Source organism: Penicillium diatomitis, assembly GCF_028827545.1.
Source record: "Penicillium diatomitis strain IBT 30728 chromosome Unknown utg000003l_segment0_segment0, whole genome shotgun sequence".
Lineage (NCBI taxonomy): Eukaryota > Fungi > Ascomycota > Eurotiomycetes > Eurotiales > Aspergillaceae > Penicillium > Penicillium diatomitis.
The window spans coordinates 2157345-2175151 of record NW_026623175.1 but is presented as its reverse complement, the minus strand read 5'-3'; the positions used below and the strand labels follow the sequence as shown (position 1 = coordinate 2175151).

At 51.0% G+C, this 17807-nt stretch overlaps 7 protein-coding genes across 7 annotated transcripts; 4 read left to right on the top strand and 3 right to left on the bottom strand.

Annotated features, from left to right (window-relative positions):
• Window positions 1-170: 170 nt before the first annotated feature.
• Window positions 171-987, bottom strand: N7539_002942 (DUF1014 domain protein; the record flags this gene model as incomplete). Its single annotated transcript, XM_056932545.1, has 3 exons — window positions 171-678; window positions 762-862; window positions 931-987. The coding sequence occupies 3 exons, from the start codon at window positions 985-987 to the stop codon at window positions 171-173; spliced, it is 666 nt and encodes a 221-aa protein (XP_056792504.1).
• A 661-nt stretch (window positions 988-1648) lies between these two features.
• On the top strand, window positions 1649-2839 carry N7539_002941 (GPI-anchored transamidase; the record flags this gene model as incomplete). The annotated part of the gene is made up of 1 exon (XM_056932544.1): window positions 1649-2839. One exon carries the CDS (start codon window positions 1649-1651, stop codon window positions 2837-2839), a length of 1191 nt encoding a protein of 396 aa, XP_056792503.1.
• A 574-nt stretch (window positions 2840-3413) lies between these two features.
• Window positions 3414-6276, top strand: N7539_002940 (cell division control 45 family protein; the record flags this gene model as incomplete). Its single annotated transcript, XM_056932543.1, has 3 exons — window positions 3414-3620; window positions 3672-4415; window positions 4633-6276. The coding sequence occupies 3 exons, from the start codon at window positions 3414-3416 to the stop codon at window positions 6274-6276; spliced, it is 2595 nt and encodes an 864-aa protein (XP_056792502.1).
• A 689-nt stretch (window positions 6277-6965) lies between these two features.
• Window positions 6966-8588, top strand: N7539_002939 (uncharacterized protein; the record flags this gene model as incomplete). Its single annotated transcript, XM_056932542.1, has 3 exons — window positions 6966-7755; window positions 7846-8309; window positions 8388-8588. The coding sequence occupies 3 exons, from the start codon at window positions 6966-6968 to the stop codon at window positions 8586-8588; spliced, it is 1455 nt and encodes a 484-aa protein (XP_056792501.1).
• Window positions 8589-9396: 808 nt separating this feature from the next.
• On the bottom strand, window positions 9397-11037 carry N7539_002938 (putative JmjC domain protein; the record flags this gene model as incomplete). Its single annotated transcript, XM_056932541.1, has 1 exon — window positions 9397-11037. One exon carries the CDS (start codon window positions 11035-11037, stop codon window positions 9397-9399), a length of 1641 nt encoding a protein of 546 aa, XP_056792500.1.
• Window positions 11038-11468: 431 nt separating this feature from the next.
• Window positions 11469-13169, bottom strand: N7539_002937 (GTP-binding protein Obg; the record flags this gene model as incomplete). The annotated part of the gene is made up of 1 exon (XM_056932540.1): window positions 11469-13169. One exon carries the CDS (start codon window positions 13167-13169, stop codon window positions 11469-11471), a length of 1701 nt encoding a protein of 566 aa, XP_056792499.1.
• A 3399-nt stretch (window positions 13170-16568) lies between these two features.
• Window positions 16569-16841, top strand: N7539_002936 (uncharacterized protein; the record flags this gene model as incomplete). Its single annotated transcript, XM_056932539.1, has 1 exon — window positions 16569-16841. The coding sequence occupies one exon, from the start codon at window positions 16569-16571 to the stop codon at window positions 16839-16841; it is 273 nt and encodes a 90-aa protein (XP_056792498.1).
• Window positions 16842-17807: the final 966 nt, after the last annotated feature.

The following is a 17807-nucleotide window of genomic DNA, read 5'->3' as shown; positions in this document are numbered from 1 at the left end:
AAAGAATCAACACCGCCATTGCGCTATTGTAGCATCTGATTAGCACAAGTCGTGACGCGAACAGCAGGTATGTCATGATATGTTTTCAATCAGACTTGTTGCAAGATGCATGTCGACTGGATCATCGCCGATTCCGGAATTCTGGTGTCGGAAAGTGAAGCACCTCCCCTTTATTTCGTCAAGCGACCCTCGGTCTTCTTCCGCTCGGCGTCCCGGACCTGGGCAATCTCGTCCTTGGAGGCGTTCACAGCAACGTGCACTTGATTGAAAGGATTCTCTTCACTCTTTTCAAACTCCTTGCGACAGAGATCCACTCGCTGCTGCCGCCGCAGACCAGGGTTCTCTTGTTCGATTTCTGGTAGGCGGCGGGCCTCGAACGCCGCATATGCAGCCTTGAACCGACGCTCGGGGTGGCGCTCAACCTTTGAAGTATCCTTGCTCGTAAGGGACAAAGCGTCAAGCGCATTGTCAATACCGGAAGCGTTCAGGGCACTGCTATGCTTGCCAGAGGAAGGTTCATCGAGTTGTGAAAGGTCGAGGCCGCGGGTCTTCTTCTGGGCTGTTTTTGCACCGGCGCCCTTGGCCTTGGCGGGCTGGGAAGCTTCTTCGGCGGCGAGGAGGGCATCACGTTCGGCCTTTTTGCGAGCAGCTTCAGCTTTCTTGGCCTCGGCGTCTTCCCTGCAGGTGGAGGTAGAAAAATTATGTTATCAAATGACCTGCGAAGAGCTGGACGTCCCACCACATGTGTTTGTGATACTTACTTCTTCGCGTTACCCTTGGCTCCCTTGGACCATTCCTTGTCCTCCTCAGCGGCACGCTTGGAATCTTCAGCTGCCTTCTTCGATGCAGCAGCGTCGGCCTTCTAAAGAAATTGTTAATCTCGACTGTCCAGCTTCGATTATGTGGTAGTGGGGGCGGGGTCATGCGCACGCGAGCGTTGCCAGCGGCCTTTTTCGAGTTCTCACCCGCAGCTTTCTTGCCTCCCATTTTCAGATAGTGATGTCGCTCGCACAGCTGTGAAGGCAAATATATAAATCTTGCGAGAAGCACAGGAGGAAAATTGCGTCGACTTGGGTAAATGATCCGATCTGCAAAACAGTAATGCCGACTCCGACGTAGGCGGTCACGCTGTGGACCTATCGATAAGTATAGATCTTTATGGAAGTCAAACATTGCAGCCATGAGGCTTGGGGATTGGATGCGAGGGCAATGTGGCAGACTCGATAGATTGTTCCCTTCAGTTGGTATCATAATTCTATTACTTACTGGAGCACATCTTCAAGCTGTCGGCGATTCTCAATATGGGCCAACTACCAATTTCCAACAAAGCAATTGGCATGAAGTGATTAGTGAAGCCTTGGATTTCAGGCATGACATCGTCCTGCCGGAGCGCCATTTGTCAGAGCTCTCCTGCCCCGGACAGTCGAACTGCGCATCGCTAACCCCCTACACATTGATGCGATCAACGATCATGACTTGGACTTGAAATCAGATTTGACGGCCCGATGACCTGACAATTCTGCTTCTTGTATGTCAAGGTGACTGATCCCCAGATGCAACACTGGAATTTCTTCCTACTTTGCGGTCTCACGATATCCTCCTGTCTACACCCATTCACCCCTCGTTCCTTGATCGCGGGTCCGCCATCATGCTTCTCTTCACCCGACTACTTCAGGCAATTTCAGTGCTGCTGTTTATAGGAACCGCATATGCCGAGCATACCTCCAATTGGGCTGTACTCGTTTCAACATCCAGATTCTGGTTCAACTACCGCCATCTCGCTAATGTCTTGTCCCTTTATCGTACCGTGAAGCGCCTCGGCATTCCCGATTCTCAGATCATTCTCATGCTTCCCGATGATATGGCTTGCAACCCACGCAACGCATTTCCGGGTACTGTCTATAGTAATGCCGACCGTGCAGTGGACCTTTACGGCGACAACATCGAGGTTGATTATCGGGGGTACGAAGTCACAGTGGAGAACTTCATCCGCCTGTTGACCGATCGGTTGGACGAAGACGTGCCTCGCAGCAAGCGACTCGGATCCGATGCTGGCAGCAATGTATTGGTCTACATGACAGGTCACGGAGGAGACCAATTCCTCAAATTCCAGGACGCTGAAGAGATTGGCGCGTGGGACTTGGCTGATGCGTTCGGACAAATGTGGGAGAAGAAGCGCTACCATGAACTTTTGTTCATGATTGACACATGCCAGGCGAACACGATGTTCACGCATTTCTATTCGCCGAACATCGTCGCCACAGGTTCCAGTGAGCTTGATCAGTCGTCGTACTCTCATCATGCGGACAACGACGTTGGCGTTGCGGTCATCGATCGCTGGACCTATTACGTGCTGGAATTCTTGGAGACACAGGTCACAAGTGCCAACTCAAAGTTGACCCTAGGAGATCTCTTTGACTCTTACGACTTGTCAAAGATTCACTCGCAGCCGGGTGTCCGTTGGGATCTCTTCCCCGGCGGCGAGCAGGAAGGTCGCTTGCGTACGGTGGTGGATTTCTTCGGCAATGTACAAGATGTGGAGATTGAAAACGCCAATGCCACCGACCCGGGATCGCTCAAAGAGGACCTTGCTGAGATCGCGCGGCTTATCGAGAAGTGGCGGACGCGTGACGCCGAATACGCCGCCATCATCGGCAACTCAACATCTCCAAGCGCAGACGCCCACTCGTCTACCGTGCATTTGAAAACCAAAAGAGCAGTCGGTCCCACCAAAATGGCCGACGAAAGCAGCTGGGGTAAGCGCCTCGTTGGCCTTTCTGTTGTTGGAGCTTGCACCGCCGTTTGGGTGGCGGGCACGATACTTGGTCGAAGCGCATAGGCAGTTGTTCCAACGTCCTTTCTCCAATATATTCCTCACCAATCTCCAAAGTTCTGTATATAGCATAGGCAGGCGCAAGGCGTTGAAATGGTCACCGTCAATGGGAGCGAGGCACGCGAGTGCCCAATTTTATACGACGGGAATCACATGCACGTAGATCTTCGAGACCCTTGCAGATTATCAAATGCCTGCTCTGGGATATTGCCAAAGCGAGTCATGGATAGACTTCCAATAATGATGCCATCTAAGCAGCCCTTTCTTCTAAAAATTGTCTATTCAACTTGGCATCGCGCTACGCACCATTGCGTCTCCAAGCAAGGCAATCTAATTTTCGTAGTTTGTAGACTATTTGCGTGGTCGATAGTCGTGGAATAGCTCCACTCCGATTGGCTCGTCCATACTTACCACCCCCGCGGAGTCGCTCGCGGCCATTCTATAGTTCAGATTAGACAAATTGCATGCATAATATGTTTGTGATGGAGGTCCGTGGCAAGAAGGAATAATGCTCTTTCCAGAATGCGCAAATCTCACCCCCCAAAAAAAAGAAGGGAGTAGTCTAAGAGGAGATTGCTGAATGCTGGTCTTCGTCGAGGCGACGGGGAATGGAATCTCGGGGCACGTGCCTTACGACGCGTCGCGCATAGCCGCTTTCCTGCCAAACTGGGACGGGTTTCGTCTCGGCCACATCGACGAGTCTCGCAGACAAACCCAGGCTGCCACTGTCTCCTTTCAAAAACAATTACGTGGAGGCCACCGATCATTCTCATTCATGTTCAGGCTTGTATGCATTGCTAGCCCTTGACCATAGCTGGCCATGTATCTTCCACGGCAGCTCATTTCACACCTATACCTCCAACTTCTTCGATCCCACCATCCGCTATCTCCACCCGTCCTAATCCTTGTCGCGCTCGAACCCGACGCGTTATGTGCCTGTCGAATCCTCACGGCGTTACTCAAGCGCGATTACATCCCTCATAAAATCCAACCAGTCGCGGGATATGGCGATCTCGCACGCGCTGGTGAGGAGCTGGTCCAGCCAATGCAGACCACCAACGGTGGCAGCGGAGGGGTGGTCATTTGTCTCGGTGTTGGAGGACTGGTGGACCTTGGTGAGATCCTGAACCTGAACTCTGCAGAAGAGGAGGTGGAGGACCTTGGCGGTATTGAAATCTGGGTCTTTGACGCGCGACGGCCATGGAACCTGGCCAATGTTTTTGGCGGGCAAGCGGGCATAGGGCAGGCAATGGCGGAAATTGATGTGAATGCGCGGCGGCGCGGGAGAGGCGTGGACAAAGGTCGCATCACCCCTGCCTACACGTCCAAGTATGGCGGCATTGTGGTCTTCGATGACGGTGACATTGAAGAGGAACTCGGCAGTGAGCGCGAAGCGTATTACGCATTACTCGAGATGCCCGAGGTGGATGACGACGACAATGCGAGTGCCGGCGGATTAAGTGAGGACGATGACGATATTGGTCCCGGGTCAAAGAAACGCAAGTCGTGGTCGGAACGGGAGGATGGCGAAGAATCAGATGAAGAAGACGAGCCTCCTCGACAACGGAAGCGAAGCAATTCGGTTAGACCCCCGTGATTGTTGAAGTAAGGGTCAATTACTGACGAGATATGCACCACAGGGATCGTCTTTTGTTTCGTCTCCAAGTAATCGAAGAAGAACCGCGATCAACTCGTCAAATTCATCACGTTCTCCTACACCAGCCTCGGACTCTCCTTCACCGACTGAGATTCAACAACCATCCACAAGCCAACTGAAGCGTCGATTAATAAACCTAAAGCGCAGACACGAGGCGGTGCTGCAGAAATACTATGCGTCGGGAACTTCGTACTCTGAGCCAATCTCATCGCTTGTTTACTCTTTAGCTTCTGAGCTCGGTCGTGAGGACAACGACCTCCTTTGGCTGGCTATCATCGGCGCTTCAAGCTTGGAGTTAAGTGGTCGAACGATGACTGGCGTGGGTATTTCCAGCACCTCTGAGTCGGGAGGCTCTGCGGGCTGGGGTGGACAGCGGGGCGAGCATGTCCGTCAAATTTTGAGAGATGAAGTCCACAGATTGAACCCACCAGATCCGTTTGAGCGGGATCGAGACATCAGAGGAGAAATCAATGGCGTCATCCCAACAACAGCCAGGTCGCCGACAGACACTTCTATACGCCTATCCCCAGAACCGCGCTTCTTACTAGTTCGCCATTGGTCGCTCTATGACAGTATGCTGCACAGTCCGTACCTGGCCACAAGACTTCATGTGTGGACAGAAAATGGACGCAAGCGTCTACACAAGCTTTTGGCTAAGATGGGTGTCAGCCTCAGTCAGTGCCATCAAAACTACACCCACATGGACATGGAACTGAAGCGGGTCTTACGGGGACGGCTCCTCAAGTATGCGCCCATGTATGGTCTTGATGGCTTGGTCCCTCCAGAAACTTCGGGTGGACATGCTACTTCACGCGAGGGCTGGGGCTTCGTCCGCTGCTGGGGATGGAAAGCTTGTCTCTCCGCGACAGATGTTGGCGTTATCGTTGGCGCCATGCTGGAAGTTGGTCCAAATGAAGCTTCGGGGTCATGGGACGCCAAACGCATTTCCCGGCCACCAGCATCAAACGAAGACGCCGAACCCAAGCTTGGTCCCAATGGATCTGATTTGGCCAGTCTGTTGCCTCGATTCTGGACTGCCTACGACGCTCTTTCGCTTACGTCTGAGTCCCCTACCCTTCTCATGGAGGCACTCCCACTAGCTCAGCATCTTCATCGCGCCATTCTCCGCACCGGAACTTCTCTTCTATCGAAGCACCAGATTCGTCATCTCCGAGCTTTCCGAATTGCAGTTGTGAAAGATGGCCCTGATGTGAAATTATTCACCAATGCTGGGGCGCTGACAAAATTGGCTCTCTGGATCGCCGAGGCCATCAAAGTTCAGGAACGCGACAAAGGTGACTCCGTCAAGATTGGGCGGAAGAGAGCAGCTGGTACTCCTCTTGTTCTCGCTGGACTTGACGAAGACCGGGATCTCTATGTCGTTGTGGGTACGGGTGGAGGCGGCGGTGTAGTCGATTTCGCTGCTCTGTCAAAGCGTCAAGAGGAACGACGGAAGCGCAAAGAAGCAAGAGAGAAGAAGCAAAAGGAACGAGAAGCACGACGGGCACGGCGCGCCGCAGAACAGGCGGAACAGGACGATGACGATGCTGAAAACGAGGAATCGGAAGAGTCCGAATCGTCTTCTGAATCGGAGTCTGAGGATGAAGATCCTCGTGGAAACAAGAATCTCCTGCGCAACCGGTTTGGCATTGCCTTCCAAGAGGTGGTGCAAGAGACCAACGCACGCGTCCGCATTGATTCTTTTGACCACTGTGTTGTCGAGGTTCAAAAGGATGACCTCGGAGGATTCCTTGAAGCCCTCAGCTTCCGCAGCGTGGTTGGCTGAGCTGTTTCATCCGCACCATCATCATAACTTACGCAGTCTACGATCCGGTATCTTGCTTTTTTCTTTTCTTTCTTTATTGTTTCCTCAGCCATACTGGTGGTGAGCTTTCTCTTCCTCTCCACGGTCGATGGAAAGGAGGGTGTGATCAGGAGTCAGCTGGCGATAGGGCGCACTTGCTTTCGACAACGGGGATTTGTCGATGCAGAAACTCAGCCTGAGTACGTCCTCACCCTCGCTGAAACAAGCTCATTGTCCTTTCATACCCAAATCTTCTCTTGTCTTGCATCATCTTGCATCTGAGGTCTTCATTCAGGGTTGGCCTCGGCGTTCAAGGTGCCGTTTCTGTTGCATTTGTCTTCGGGCGCACTCGCTACAAACGACGCTTCATTTCCCATATAATAGTCTAGCCATCTCAAAAGATCTACATTTCGATGAATAGACCCCTGCTTTTCAGGACGTTGACGTACGTATTGTACCACCCAACAACTTCGGACGGAGACTCGGCGTTCTCTCCGACTTGTTTCCTCCTCACATCCCCGCATTTACCTCGCAGTTTCTCCGAATCCTCGGAACCCACAGCTCAAGAAGTCGTCTTTTAAGGTTGACTTATTCTGCGTTATCGTAAATGCCATTGCAAGACTTTCATTGCCAATTTTCTGCTTTCTCTGCGTCTGTTCATCAGGTACACTATGGCGATAATGCCCGAGATTCGTCAATACCCCACGATTGCTCGGCGAGATACGTTTGCACAGCTTCCCGCGGAGTACTCCGCAGATGCGCAAGACCAGATCACTCAAATTCTGACCACCTCTTCAATCAATCGCCTCGTTGTGCTCGATGACGATCCAACTGGAACTCAAACCTGTCATGACATATCCGTACTCGCTGTATGGGACATTTCCACCCTGACAGCCGAGTTTCAGACCGATTCGCGCGGCTTCTTCATCCTGACCAATTCTCGCGCACTTCCACCGGCAGAAGCCAAGATCCTTATTCGAACAATATGCGAAAACGTCAAGGCGGCGGCCAAGCAAACTGGCCATGGAGTCACCATAGTACTACGCGGGGATAGCACACTGCGCGGGCACTTCCCTCTTGAGCCAGATGTTGCGCAGTCAGTCTTTGGGCCTGCAGATGGACTTATTCTGGCGCCGTTCTTTTTCCAAGGTGGTCGCTTCACGATAGATGATGTTCATTACGTCGCGGAGGGGGATGACCTCGTACCGGCGGGCTCGACACCGTTTGCGCAGGATGCCACTTTCGGCTATAAGAGCTCAAACCTACGCGATTATATTCAGGAGAAAGCCCCCGGAAAGTGGCGTGAGGAACAGATTCATTCGATCACTTTCAAAGACATTCGTCTCGGCGGCCCCCAGAATGTCTGCGAGAAATTGCTTCAAATGCCAGCCAACGGTGCGGTTATTGTCAATGCCGCCGCCGAGTCTGATATGCATGTATTTGTGGCGGGGCTATTACTCGGTGCGTATTGCGTGTCTCACAACTTTGCTGTTAGATTCCAGAGCACACAGCCTACTCGCTCTCAAGCTTGACATCTAACTTTTCATATAGCCGAGGCAAAGGGGAAGCATTATATCTACCGGACTGGGGCAGCGTTTGTATCGACTCGTCTCGGAATTCGCTCCAAAGCTCCCATCTCAGCCTCAGAGCTTCGATTGCCCTCTCCGCGTCAGACCGGCGGCCTCATTCTGGCGGGATCCTACGTCCCCAAGACGACAGCTCAACTGAAGTATCTCACTGAGCGCCTTGGTTCCACGGGGAAACTCGCCATCATCGAAATTCAGGTCGACGACCTGATCTCTTCACCGGAAAGTGCGTCCAAGACTGTAAATGAGGTCGTCAAGCAGACGCAAGAATATCTTCAGTCGGGGCAAGACACACTTGTCATGACCAGTCGCAAATTGATCACCGGCTCGGATGAGCTTTCTTCACTGAAGATTGGCTCGGTCGTTGCAGAGGCACTGGTCAAGGTTTTGCAAAGCATAGAGGTGCGGCCACGATACATCATTGCAAAGGTATGTTTGCTATATCTCCAACCTATGAAGCATAACCTCACCAAGACGCCGTGAAAGCTAATTACCTGCCAACTGCAGGGTGGAATTACGTCTTCCGACGCCGCGACGAAAGGTCTGAATTTCAAGCGTGCTACCATCGTTGGACAAGCTGCGCCTGGTGTACCGCTCTGGCGATGCGACGAGCCTACATCGCGCCATCGCGGAGCTCCCTTTGTAGTATTCCCGGGCAATGTTGGTGGTGAATCCACACTTTGCGAGCTGGTAGAAAAGTGGTATTAGAGTCAAACCAGAAATGGCCGTTCGAGACTTGTTTGAAACATGAATAGACTCATTGTAATCAAAAATCGAGATGGAACGTCTGTTTCTGTTTACAGCTATTCCAAACCCAGCAGATTATGCAGAGATGTCTGTCACTGCCCGGACTCTTCGATATTACAAATGAGTAGTAACAGATCCCCAAATTCTCTTAACATTCATGTTGATAATTATGCATGAAATGGTGCTGCTTGGGATCTCATGTCATGGTTTTAAGTACTCCTCCCAGTAAATCTAAGGCCGGGAGCGACGGACAAGCTCCCTATGCCTAGTCGGAATCCTGTCAAAGCCGTTGGCTTTGAAATCCTCGTGAACGCCAGGGGAAACCCTGACCGCTTGTGCATAGTTCGCCCTGCGAGTAGCGCTGCTGCTGGTTGCCGGATTCTGCAGCGAGGAGGCCATGGTGTCTTTTAAGGAAGCGAGGAATAGATACATCGAAGCGAAAAGGGTCGACAAGAAAGAAGGGAGAAGCATGCGAAACAGACGAGGGCAAGGGGTAAGACCAAAATAATCAGAATGTGCCTCCAGGATGGGTGTAAACATGACATCAGCCCACGGCAAGCGGTACGGTTCTTTGAGCCAGAGTGGACGATGTTGTATGAGGATGGACAGACAACCCATCTTCTAAACTCAAGGCAGATAAATGCACGCGGACTCCCAAGGCCGCAACAAAGAGAACAGAGTGCCTTGTGTTAATGGATGATTTCCGGTCCCTGTATTGGATCTAGCCACTGATATACCTGTTTCAAAGTGGATGGATTCCCTGGCCTTCTTAAATCCACCAAAAGCTAACGCTAACACCAGCTCTCAACCCTCGGACGTAGTGCCACCATCCGAGAGGTATGTACAGACATTCACCTTCCTTCAGCACAGTCTCGACGTAAGGTGCGCTCATAAAGCCGGGCCACATCTCTTCCCACTGGTCTGCCTCGGCTGGGGAAAGCTCGATAGCAGAAACGTCAACCTTGGACGTGTTGGACATATCAATCAATCTCTTAGCAGGCTCTCCATCTGTAACCGGTTGGCTTTCCTTTTCCTCGTGAGAAGCGACCCACTCCTCGCCTCGGGGATGGATTTGAGACGCAGGCGTGTGTGGCGAATACAAACGAATGTACTTGGCACCCACCACTTGTACGAGGACATTGTGATATGAGTCATGGTGCAGGGGCGAAATTGTCCACGAAGGTCCCATCCAGGTGTTGATGATGGGATCTTTTGGACATTTCATGAGCGTGTCTTCATCAGAGTCATTCTCCGGTGAATTAATTGCGCGGAGCGCATCCTCACGCGCGGTATCCGAGGCTGAGCTGCGTGCGTGAGAGGCAGAGGCAGAGCTTGACTCCTGTCGCTTCATTGTCGAGTACAGAGGAGTACCACGCTCGGGGCCTGGTGGATCAATGTAGCACCAATCTGGAATCCCAATGTCTTTTCGCAATGCAGGGACTTGAGATAGAAGATCATGCTGCGCCAAGTAGCCAATTTCTACTTCTCCTTGACTGTTCTCGCCATTTTCATCAGGCTGACTGGATCCGTATGGGTGCTTTTTGCCGAAGTCGAGTTCACCATGAAAGATGTATTTGTCTAGAAACTCTCCGAATTCCATGATTTTTTGGCCCCATTCCTCATCCGTGTAAGACCTGCCCACCTCGACAGGGACAAGTCTACGGCCATCAAAAGTGCGGTCCAGCCAGTATTGCGGGCAGCTCCAAGGCCGCGATGACATGGCAGGCCAGTGGTCCACAGAGTCTGTGATGACCAAAGGGGTGCGAACTTTACGGATGTGCTCTATCATGTCATCAAATTCCGGGGCAGAGACACGCTGGATTGGAAACTTCAGTCGCGGCGTTGGTGAGGACTCAGTTGGGAACACTGACAATGAAGTCCTACGTCGCTTGCGTGAGGGTAACGACTGTTCGGCGCCATGGCCTGTCGAGGGATAATCATCATGTGTCGCCGCTTGAAGACTGGAAAAGGTGGCCTCGATAAGCTCTTCTCTAAGTATCCCACCTGTCATGAGCAAAGCATTGTCCAGCACATGAGTGACGTCTCGAAGCCAGGGAGCATTGGGAGAGATCTTCACTTCTTTGACTTCATTCTGGAGGTCGGAAATGAGCTTTGGCGTATCGATCTCGTCATTCTCTGAAGATTTCGACTGCGAATAAAGCAAGTCACAGTTACGTGCGATGATCAAACAGGCTTTGACAATTGAGGCATCTGTGAACAGACGACGCCAGCGGGCATGCACATCCTTGAATGGAAAAACGTGGAGCTTCTCATCAGCAAGCTTTAGTGCTTCTTCAAAGCAATGGGTCAAGGCATATCGTGCATCGTCTGGACATTCAAGAATCGGGTCATCGGCATTTGGTGTATCTATTGCCGATAATGCAAGATGTAGAAGTGAGGGAATATTCATGGTGTCGTTGTATGATGGCTGTGTGCAAAAGCCGGAAAAGTGTTTTTCCTTGGGGAGGAGGTTGATTCAATGTGATGCCTCAGGTGTCGAGCCATTAGCCACCATGTATATGAATTCAGATTGACGTGGGATCAATGACACCGCATGACTCAAAAGAAATGGCCGTTTCATTGCATCTTTGAGGGCCCATTCAAGTTGGTTGAGGGAGGACTGCCTGATCACACATAATGAGCCCTTTGCGCTAATAGTATCAAACACTGTAGTATCCGTGTAGTCTGATCGTGATGATCGAGATGTGAATTCAGAACCAGAAACACAATTCTATAAATATTATACAGATGCATGGCCTAAGTCAAGATGTCTTCCTAATATACAATTTCCACGTTGTGGTTTTGACGTACAGCAAACATATGTGATGCGCAAGGCATTCTTTACGACAGATATTGCATCACCAGCTTGGGAATGCGAGTAACGCCCTCGCCGTTGATAGCACTGACTGGAACAGCTGTCAGCCTGCTTCTCCATCCATCTTGTATTCCTGACGGATGGCTGGTGGTGCCTTGCTCAACCTCTGATAGGTATCTTTGTAGAGCGTGGTATTTCTCCTGGGTACTTTCCAGATCCGCCTTGGTAGCGACAACAAACCATGGTTTTGTGTAGAGAGGCGGCATAGTGAGTGGAGGCAAGGAGCCAGAAGACTGATAGTTTAGAGGCTGTCCTGAACCTAGCCCATCAGAGTATTCCATTTCAATGTCTCGCTGGCGTGGCCGATTGAGCTCCGGAAGCCCGGAGTCAGACGGCTCCCAGTCAATCACACCAGTCTGCTCCTCAGCGACAGATGCGGGTTCAAGACTTCGAAGGCGCTCGTATTCTGCAAGCTCATGCCACAACTTTTGTAATTCTTCCACTGGGTTGCCGTTGCTAAGGTCGAGAACAAATGCCAAGATTCCAGCCCGGTCAATGTGACGAAGAAAGCCAAGTCCAAGACCTCGGTCGAGATGAGCACCTTCTACCAGGCCGGGAATATCAGCAATAGTGAAGTGAGTTCGACGGGTGCCATTTGGAGAATCGACAAGACGGCGGCCCGTATTATTGTCAACGATCACTGTTCCAATATGGGGAGAGAGGGTGGTGAACTCCCAATTTCCAATACGAGTGCGACTGTTAGTCAAAGACCGAAGCAGCGTGCTTTTCCCCGCATTGGGCTTTCCTACTAGTCCAACGTCTGCAAGCAACTTGAGCTCAAAGTCAAGTTCCAGCCTTGTGCCGCCTTCGCCCCGCGAAGCGAATTTCGGCCGACCCATTGTTCGAGTAACAAAGTGCGGATTGCCTAGCCCACCAGCACCTCCTGCGGCAAGGAGCATGGGCTTATCCATGGGTTGGTTGAGATCGAGATATATGGGCGCTTTTGGTTCCATAGCGGCGATGGCTTGCCTTCGTGGTTTGAGTCGTGGGAATTTGACCGTTAGAAAGTCAGACGGGTTAGCGCCAGGATGTAGCATCCACCGATGGTACTCGATGGGCGTGAACTCAGCCTCCTCTTCGTCAACAGGTTCGGCTTTAGCTCTTCGTCTCCGAGCAATTTCCTCTGCGACAGGGTCGTGTCGTTCAACCTCGCGGACCACGGTCCCGACGGGCACCTGTAGAAGCACATCGTCACCCCTCTTTCCTCCCTTGCTCTTCCCTTGGCCGTTCTTTCCCCGGCCGGCCTTAATAATTCCCCTGCGTGCCAGCTTGTGTAGACTTGTCAACCCCTCAACAGCTTGTATGTAAATCCCGCCTCCGCTGCCACCATCACCGCCGTTTGGAGGTCCCTCTTCGATGTATTTTTCTCGCAGGTATGAGACGCATCCATTTCCACCTGGGCCAGCATGTACTGTGACATGACATTTGTCTTGGAAGATGAACCGCGAGTAGTCCTCCGGTTCTGGATTTAGATGTGACAGGTCGGCAGTGTGATTCGACGCAGGAGCTTCTTCTTTGGTGACTTGATGTTTTGGTAAAGTGCTCTGCCGTCTTCGGCATGCTGATGCCAGATTTATTTGAAAGAGGCCTCTTGTGTAGTGATTTGCTGGGGAGTTATTGAGCCCCGATCGGAAGAGCAACTTGAGACCAGCTCGGGGTCCTGCCATGGCGATTCGCATCTAGAACCTAAACACACCTCATTCTGTGCCTTTGCGAGCAATGAGTTTCGAAGAGCCGACGATTGGTGGAATAGCCACGCCAGGTCTGAGGTGACAGTACAGTAAAGGTTGCTCGAGTGGATGGCAACAATGTAGAAATCGATAAGAGTCTGACCGAATGTCATTAACGATTGCCGACCGATCATGTCTATCGATAAGGATATTATCACGTGCACGCTGGATCTAGGCTCAAGTTTGGCAACGCCCTACGTCATTGTTTGCTCGTACTAGTATCTGCTTCACGTCTCACGATCGCAAAGCATTCTTGTTCTACCAATGCGCTGAAGATATCTGCCCGAAGCGTTTTCCGCATGAAATTCTGGCTTATCAGAACATCAGTGTCACTGAGTCCACTAGTCCCCAGTCCAGAGCGTTGTGAGGTTAATGGTCTCATCCTGCGATCTATCCCGTACGCGAACCCTTTCCGCAATGGATTGACTCTCTATCTTAAGAGCTGACACTACTTGGATTACCTTCCGAAACACCATCGGATACTGCATGGACAATTTCAATGGAGAAGGGCTTCAATCAGTGCCGATCTATTCGACTATGCGATCGCTACATCTATGCTGTTCCATGTGGAGTGACCAGCTTGAAAACCAGGATATCGCTTGCTCACCTTAGCGCTTCTGGTCAAGACTTCATGTTACCACAGAATGTTGAAATGGCAAATCACACCAAAGGCTGATGAGAAGACGGACCGTATCAGAGACACCGCAACTTCCGCAGTGAATGTTGTCTCCCATATGCCTGCCTACACTGCTGAATCGATTCTGGGGAGCATGTGATGCCCAGTGCTAGCTACACTTACGAGTTCGTCATTGACGCGAGTGCCTCCATCGAATTATCGCAATGTCGTCTGTACATTGAATTTACGAATGCAATGCTTAATCAGTGACGAGGTTAACCCCGGCCTATGCACCTTCATAGGAAGATCGAGGACAGTAGCTGGGGGCACAGTGAAGTCAAATGTACTTAGGTCATGACACGATCTCTCGGACAGACCAGCAATCTGAGACCTTCATACATCTGGACATTTATGGTTCACCTCGCATCCACGAAGACCGAGGGGCTTGTCGGTCTTCTCGAAAAGTATCCCCCACTAGACCCAAGGGTCCTACATTTTGTGATGACATTGGAGCTCTACCGTCCCAATTTCGCAGACAAAGCATGTGTTCTTCGTGCACTTCAACCTTTGGTTAGTGGAATCAATCAATGGACAAGTCGAGATTCCACACACGGACTTGACCTTACAACCGGATGGCCTTTCTCCAACACAAAATAATGTTTGTGGTCAATGCTATAACGTCCGAACTCTAGCACGGGCCTTTTGATGATGGCTATCAATGGGGAAGCCCGTTCTGACGCAACTTAGACATATGAATGCTTCAGAATGACCAAATACCATGCTGACGTATCTCAGCCCGAAGTCTCGGAATTAACATGCTCATCCCACGACATCCCCAATCGAGGCATTTGGAGAACAGAGGCATGTCTACACCCGAGACGACCAGTCGGTATTTGTCACACCTACCAGACTTTTCCAAGGTGATGCAAATGCAGATATACATTACTGAATGCTGCGGGGGTAGCCCGAGCTTTGGAGGCGCAGGCTTCGGCATACATGGAGACATTTGGATTATCGCTCGCGTGCTCACTGCATCCGGCACTTGCGCACTTCGTGCAGATGCTTCGTCCCAGAAAATGCAGAGGCATCAAGCCACTAGACCCTCTCCCCGGCCCAAGAATCAGCATTGGGGAAAGATTCAACGTGCTAGCCACTTTCATTCCACTAATGTACAGGTGTGGCGCCACACAGCTCACCCCCTCGGGGCCCCAATTCCGCATCTACACCGAGATTGGGAGCAAACACAGAGCCAGAACCGACCAGATGGGTTGATCAGATGAAATGACCGGTCGTTGGTAGCAGGCTGCTACAAGTTACCGACTCTGTCCATGGAACAGGCCTGGGCATGTGCAGCTGCTGTAGTATGTAAACAGGTCGAAAAGTCTCCGGTGCGGGGAAGAGGTTCTCCACTTGGAGACGGTGAGGTCCCGAGCAGGAGACGTCAAGCTTACTCGAATCGTGTCAAAGATGACTTTGTCTGGAGCTGTACGAGCATCCAAGGACTTACAGTACTGTGATTGCACGTTCATGAAGAAGACACGTAAGAAAGAGGTCTTGTCACCAGGGCTATTCCAGCTAAGAAAGAAAAAAAATCCTAAGGGAATCCTCCAACTTGATGTCTTACAGGGCTCCAAAAGTGACAGCACCGAAGCCTCGGATGATACGTAAAAACCATCACGAGGTGGTGATCGAAACATTCTTGACATATCGATGAACCCCAGTATGATATGCAGGGGAAAATGTGATAGATCATGGACAGATCGCCACGCCTCCCCCACCCAGGGGCCTGGCCAGGGTGATCGTTCAGGCGCTCGGGAAGTTCGGGAGCACAGTATCAAAAAGTACGAGAGTCACCGGGCAAAAGCACCTGTCCATTCGTACGGCGGAACCAAAGTACCCGGTCGCTGAAAGCAGGCTGTGGGCTGAGACTATGCACAATTGAGTTCTGATATAGCTCGATTCAAGGGCGGAAGATCTCAGAGATCAAGCGATGGGGAATCGTTGAGAATAGACACTCAACCTGGAGGCGAGTCTTTACTTAATTACTACCTCATGATGTGTTTTGAGCTACTACTATCAAGATTTGGAAGTAAACATGGGTATCTCATCTGTGCCATTGTATGAAAGGCCGAAGAGGAAACCTCCAAGGCGACCTTGTATAATGTATAATGACCTGCGGGACCCAGGTATGATATCATCTTGAAGGGTCCTAGGTAAGTATGACTGGATAAGGAATCAGTAAGTCCTTCTTGTATGTATATCCATGGGCAAATCATCTGGTACAGACTGCGGACTACAGAGAAGTTGGTGCTGTGAGTGCGGAGTGCGGACGAGTCAAGCAGTCCACTTCAGGATCCACTATTCCACTCTACCTTGAAGCATTGAGATATTCTTTGCTTTGTTGTACAGTATGGAAAGCTCACATAAACCAGGCCCGCTCAAAGCCAGGCTACTGCTACACTTTTCGAGTACATGTCGATCATGCGTGTGACCGCAAATCTTAATATCCTAGAGGCGACAGCCTTTTGGCGATCATATTTTCTGAATGATAGAACAAAAAGAATACCAGGCCGAAAAATCAAATCCTTGCAAAGACTAGTAACCTGTAAGAAATGACCAGGCCAAATTCTCCAGTTCCAACTGGAGCATCCGTCAAACAAAGGAGGTATGGAGCAAAAACGCGATCCCGCGAGACAAAGAAGGGACAAACGACTGCTCACATGATCGAGTGGGAATTCAATAGTGCGAAAATCCTCGCAGGGGGGGGAAAGCGAAATGTCTCGGCCCATCATCTTGATCCCAAGCCACTCAGCGGACAGCTTCGAAAGAAGGAGCAGATGGAATTTTCTGTTTTAGAAAAGTTACCCGTCACCGCGGCACTGGATCCTGCGTTCCGATGGGGCTGCATTGCCCCCACCGCGGATGCTGGGGAGACTTCCAGTTGGTCGGGGAAGGCCAGTCCAGAACCGCCCCGGCGGGTGAAACGACGGTAGGCGATGGATAAGTTTTGACTTTTCAGTCTGGCTCTTGTATCTTCGGGTACAGCGTCAGGTTTGGATGGGGCATCAATACATTACCACGTTACCAGCCTTCTCGGTCCCTGTATGTAGTATGTACAGTAATTACTCTCGTTTCCACGACATATTTGGCTTCGCGGGCAAATTACAGTAGTACTAGCGCGGATTAACCTCAGAAAGTGGCATATTTCCCGTTCCAGACTTACGGAATCAGACTGCAAGGTTCCGCACTGCCCCTGGCGGCTAAGTCAGATCGGCTTGTGGTCGAGCTCGTCATTGCCAATTGATGGGTGGCACACTTGAGCTTCCAAGGATTTCCCTGGATGGGATTATGACTGGATCTCGCGGATGTCAACCGCTCTTCCCGAACCAGCTGGAGCAGTGGAAAGAATGTTACCGTGGAACCCCAGGTATACACTACCTAATTTGGAGCGCAGAACATGATGAATTAACTACGTTTCGACGGTCCAGCAGGGCCGGTAGTCTTCTTGATAATTGTGGTTCAAGAATTTCATTTAGTCGGCAGAATACTACTAAGAAGACATGGAACGAGTTCGGCAAGATCCATGTGAATTACCTCAGGACCACGACCCTTAATCCAAGACATAAGGGCTCTATGGGAATTGACTCGCAATAGCCTACGTAATACTAGACGTTTGTGGTTCGGGTCAAGTTCCTCCATCATCATCATGAACGATTGACTAGTTGCTTGAAGCACCCTGTCCTGTCCCACCTAATATCTAATGAATGCTCCATCATGGAGCCATCACACTGTAATACATCATGGAACTGTCCAATTCCATTGGTCCCACCAAGGTTCAGAGACAGGCTCGGCTTGAAAATTCAAGGGACGTGTCAACGCGCTAAAATGTCCCAAGCACCGCTGACGTACACAAAATGGGACAATTCCAGCAAGGGCTGGTATCTTACCTTTCAGTCAGC